Source organism: Mercenaria mercenaria, chromosome 13 (assembly GCF_021730395.1).
Source record: "Mercenaria mercenaria strain notata chromosome 13, MADL_Memer_1, whole genome shotgun sequence".
Taxonomy (NCBI): Eukaryota; Metazoa; Mollusca; class Bivalvia; order Venerida; family Veneridae; genus Mercenaria; species Mercenaria mercenaria.
This window is the reverse complement of record NC_069373.1, coordinates 57,033,575-57,039,574: the sequence shown is the minus strand read 5'-3', so window position 1 is coordinate 57,039,574 and position 6,000 is coordinate 57,033,575. Positions and strand designations below refer to the sequence as shown.

General features: G+C 32.3%; 1 protein-coding gene across 2 annotated transcripts in view; it reads left to right on the top strand.

Annotated features, from left to right (window-relative positions):
• Positions 1-1,533: 1,533 nt before the first annotated feature.
• LOC123529965 (uncharacterized) overlaps positions 1,534-6,000 on the top strand; it is a 71,246-nt gene continuing 66,779 nt past the window's right edge. The window contains exon 1 of one of the 2 annotated variants that reach the window (XM_045310604.2): positions 1,534-2,354. In XM_045310604.2, coding sequence (XP_045166539.2) covers positions 2,048-2,354 — 307 coding nt within the window. In that variant the 5' untranslated portion in view covers positions 1,534-2,047. The remainder of the gene's footprint in view (positions 2,355-6,000) is intronic. The other variant, XM_045310605.2, reaches the window with a different exon arrangement.

Here is a 6,000-nt window from a genome sequence, read left to right as displayed (position 1 = left end):
TTTCTTTACCTTTCTCATTGTTTCATGTCAGTTTTATGATTATTCTTCGAAATGATATTATTTTCGAAAAATATAGTTTGAAAGTTTGAAAGTTTATTCAAATTTATTCCACTGGGCTATAAGCCCACGGTGGCACACATATGCATGATATAAACGAACAGTGGTGATATACAATATATGGGGAAAGTAAGACAAACATAATTTTCACAAATAGATAAAAACGTTACAAAACAGAAAGTTGTATACCAAAAAAAATTATGACAACATATAGAGAAATGCATAAAACACGGGCCGTTTGATATCCCAAATTGATCGGTTAGATTTATCAATTTAATGAATTCCAAATACATAATTATTTACAATTCAATTATAATCATACCACATTTCATGAATATCTCTAAATTTTATTACTACCATAATCTTACCGAAACGAAAAGTAAGATTGATGGACAAAATGGAATAGCAAAAATAATTCAGTTGATTTGAGCGATTGATCTTCAACCGATGGCTATTAACCTTACCGAAAACGAATTGTAAGAATATATATAGGAAATGCGATTTGAAGTGACTTGATAAGTTTCAACATTTATGATACAGACTATGGTAAACAGGATTTGTACACTTGTATGAAGGATTTGTTTTTTTCATCTTACATTATTTTCCTGTACTTTAAACCTTTCATTCGATATGAAATTATCTTTAAAGTTTATTTTAAGAGACAAAGCCCAGTTCAAAAAGATAAAGACAACTGTAAGAGGTCATTCAAACATGTGTGTGATAGGAAGTCGACACGAAATTCCTCACGTACATGTAGAATTGTAACCAACAACACATGGGCTACTGTTTTGACTTATAAAAAACTAATTCTCAAATTTCACAGTTTCCTTTTGTATTATTTGTGTACACAGTCATACTTGTAAACGATCATTTTTCGAATATTTGTATTATTTAGCTTCAATGAACCCTAATGTATTGTTTTAACACACATTGGAATACAGGGTTTTTACAAGTTTTGGCGAACTGTCACAAAAATTTAATCCTTAACGTATTGATCAATTTAATGAAAAGAATGAAAGTACATTTTACATTATAGCCTAGAACGTGTTGCATTTTTTCTTTTCAGTGTGTCTTTTGAAATTTGTTTTAACACACCAGCTGCAGAATCATTACAACAGTTACTTTTTATTGATCTAAAGTACATTTTCTGTCTTGGTTGTGCTTTTAAATTTCAAATTTATTTGATCTTTTTACGTTCACCAGAGCGTCGCCAACGTACTTTGTATATTAATGGACATTAAAATAAAATTTTGAACGCAAAAATAGCTATTTGTATTGACACGAAAGTAAAATTATAAAAAATAAAAACAAAAATAGCAGTGTTTCTTTTTCTGTGGTTAATGAAATGGTTAAAAGTGCATTCACATTTAAGGTGCAATTAGACAATTAAACCTGTCCAATAATGTCGTGTAGACACTGTCAACTTATGACAATAGGATAGGAAGGTTAAAAAGCCCTGTGGTGTTGACTTTTGTCATGTTTACATCTGTCCCGATACGGAACTAGACAAAAAAAGCTGAAGAACAGTTGCCCTGGGAACAATGCCATTTAGAACTGAAATATGAATCATAGCGAGAATATTGGTAAAACGATTGTTGCGATGTTGCGACTCGCGGTGTTTCTAAACATCACAGCAGCAGAGCTAAAAATAGTCGTTCTTCAGTAGAGCCGTTCGCTTGAACAGAGAAACTTTCATTTTCCGTTAGTAAGTCCGCGACGTGACACCGGGCTATAAATACTGTGCGACGGAACGGTTATTAAACTGATTTTGAAATTTGTGGAAGGATATTGATATTTTCTTTCTACAATTTACTGCACTGTGACTATTCGTGAATGAAATAATTATATCTATTTACAATATCATATTTCATTTTTGATCTATCAATTTCAGTGAAATTCTCTAGGCGAGATAAGACTTTACATTGAGTGGAACAGCACATATACTTAAGGGATTTTATTTTTTCGAAATATAGCAAATATTATAATTAAAATGGGTCTAGGAATTTATGCCATTACAGTTGGACTTATTTTTGTTTTACCCTGTGTACTGGGGTGTTCAAAGTTCAAGCCCGGTGCACGTGCGTCAGAAACCAAAGACGACTTTGATACGGACGAAAGGAAAGTGTATTATTCTGAAGTTGTGGTGTTTGGTGAAATAGTCGGAAAAGTTGCTAAAACTGATAAAAGGAATTTTCCATATAAGGATGTAGAAGGCGTCGACACAGTGGAGTTTAAAGTGAATTGTACATACCTCGGAGGTCCCGACATCCCTTCAACTATCTACATTTCAGGAATAGGTAGGTGTTTTACATAACCCATCTTTTTCTTAGTAAGTTTTAGAGAATTTCATAGAAAAAAACCCAACCATTATTGTGATATTTAATATGTACTTGAAATAAATGAATTCATTGTCGACAAGACAAGAAGGCATACAGAATAATGGACTAGTGTTATATACGACGGTTTTAAATCGTTTAAAAGAAGGAAGTGCAGTATCAAATACGTCGACAGTCATCTGAAATGAATGCATAATTATCATTTCTCATTTTCTGTCATTTTTACTTCTACATATGTAAATGACAGACCTAAGTTTAAAGTTATAGTTTCATATTTACAATGACTGTGGGCTATTTGTATACACGTTATCTATATTATCTCAACATTCATACTTGTTTAACTGCACTTTGACATTTCGAATAGTGTCAGATGAACATGATAGGAAAATAATGTATGCTTCATTTCCACATTATCTAGGCCATAATTAGCACAATTAGACAGGTTAATGCCTTACAACAATACTAGTATAGCTCACGATGCATTTTGAAAACAATTGCTATAGGACCATACCTTTAATATTGTACTCAGGTTCCATTGATAAGCAGGTATGATTGTGCATATCTTACATACACATGTGATTTACAGTAGTATTAAGTATCATACATAATTCACATGTAACATTAAGCATATCACACATAATTACAGTAGTATTAAGCAAATCAAATACAATTACAGCTTAGCATGTAGAATATCATACACAGTTTACAGTAATATTAGCGTATCATACATGATTTATGGTAGCATATAATTCATAATTTACAGTAGTATTAAGCATATCATACATGATTTACAGAAGTATTTAGCATATCATACATGATTTACAGTAGCATTAAGCATATCATACATGATTTACAGTAGTATTAAGTATATCATAAATGATTTACAGTAGTATAAAGCGTATCATACATGATTTACAGTAGTATTAAGCATACCATTCATAATTTACGGTAGTATTAAGCATATTATAAATGATTTACAGCAGTATTAAGCGTATCATACATGATTTACAATATTATGCATATCATTCATAATTTACGGTAGTATTAAGCATATCATTCATAATTTACATTACATATCATACATGATTTACAGTAGTATTAAGTATATCATAAATGATTTACAGTAGTATAAAGCGTATCATACATGATTTACAGTAGTATTAAGCATATCATTCATAATTTACGGTAGTATTAAACATATCATACATGCTTTAAAGTAATATTAAGCATATCATTCATAATTTACATTAGTATTAAGCGTATCATACATGCTTTAAAGTAATATTAAGCATATCATTCATAATTTACAGTAGTATTAAGCATATCATACATGATTTACGGTAGGATTTAGCATATCATACATGATTTACGGTAGTATTAAGCATATCATACATGATTTACCGTAGTATTAAGCATATATACATGATTTACCGTAGTATTAAGCATATCATACATGATTTGCAGTAGTTTTAAGTATAACATACATGATTTACGGTAGTATTAAGAATATCATTCATAATTTACAGTAGTATTAAGCGTATCAAATACAATATACAGCTTGCAGTATTAATCATGTCTCATGTCATGTACAACTGGCCGTAGTATTAGGTATTTCATGTATCATATACACAGTTATAGGACAAGGGTAGAGAGGGAATTTCTCCTAGATTGCTAAGATGAGGCATGTAATTAATATTAACCCCCAAGTCAATAAAATGGACATTAAGACTCAGCAGTGGGGCTGTAAATTACAACAGTGGTCAATTCTGGACAATGTGTGAAATGATAAGAAGGAATGTGTAAAACAAAAAACTACACATGTATATGGCAACAGCACCGACTCTTTTTAAGTCCACAGTTTTGATGGCTTAGTTTTCTATTTCTAGTCTCAATGTTTCAATGTTGCATAATTTTATTAATGTATAAAATGCATTGAGATACATTTTTCTATCAAAAATGTGTGCTCATCTCAGCTATGTTCACAATGTGACTATATACAACAAAAGCATTGATTTATTTTTATTAATGAAAATCACACGGCTCTTTTTCAACAAGTTCAGTGTCTGGTTTCCTGAATTATTTCTTTGAATTTACATGTTTGTGGGAGGTAAATATCATTTACTACACTTAGCTGAGAGTTATTCCTTGCACTGAAAGCAGTCTTCTCATCTTTAGATGGACAACTGCTACACACTTGGTCATTGTATGGTCAACAGACTTTTATTTACCAAACTTCACATAAGAGTTATTTTTTGCACTGAAAAGTAGTCTCATTTTTATCAGTCATCCATGAAAGTCATTGTGAGTTAAGGAATGTTTTTCTGCATTACTGCCATAGTCATTCTGGATTAATTCTGAATTAATGTCACTATCATTGTAGTTACTTGATTTAAAGTCATTCTGAATAAAGGTCACAGTTATTCTGACTTGTGATCGCAGTCATTTTGACCTAAGGGCATAGGCATTCTGAACTTAATTCAAAGTCATTCTGAATAAAGGTCACAGTTATTTTGACTTGTGATCGCAGTCATTTTGACCTAAGGGCATACCTGGCATTCTGAACTTGATTCAAAGTCATTCTGAATAAAGGTCACAGTTATTCTGACTTGTGATCGCAGTCATTTTGACTTAACGGCATAGGCATTCTGAACTTGATCCAAAGTCATTCTGAATAAAGGTCACAGTTATTCTGACTTGTGATCACAGTCATTTTGACTTAAGGGCGTAGGCATCCTGAACTTGATTCAAAGACATTCTGAATAAAGGTCACAGTTATTCTGACTTGTGATCGCAGTCATTTGACTTAAGTGCATAGGCATTCCGAACTTGATTCAAAGACATTCTGAATAAAGGTCACAGTTATTCTGACTTGCGATCGCAGTCATTTTGACCTAAGGGCATAGGCATTCTGAACTTGATTCAAAGTCATTCTGAATAAAGGTCACAGTTATTCTGACTTGTGATCACAGTCATTTTGACTTAAGGGCATAGACATTCTGAAATTTATTCAAAGACATTCTGAATAAAGGTCACAGTTATTCTGACTTGTGATCACAGTCATTTTGACTTAAGGGCGTAGGCATCCTGAACTTGATTCAAAGACATTCTGAATAAAGGTCACAGTTATTCTGACTTGTGATCGCAGTCATTTGACTTAAGTGCATAGGCATTCCGAACTTGATTCAAAGACATTCTGAATAAAGGTCACAGTTATTCTGACTTGCGATCGCAGTCATTTTGACCTAAGGGCATAGGCATTCTGAACTTGATTCAAAGTCATTCTGAATAAAGGTCACAGTTATTCTGACTTGTGATCACAGTCATTTTGACTTAAGGGCATAGACATTCTGAAATTTATTCAAAGACATTCTGAATAAAGGTCACAGTTATTCTGAGTTGTGATCGCAGTCATTTTGACTTAAGGGCATAGGCATTCTGAACTTGATTCAAAGTCATTCTGAGTAAAGGTCACAGTTATTCTGACTTGTGATCGCAGTCATTTTGGCTTAAGGGCATAGGCATTCTGAACTTGATTCAAAGACATTCTGAATAAAGGTCACAGTTATTCTGAGTTGTGATCGCAGTCATTTTGACTTAAGGGCATAGG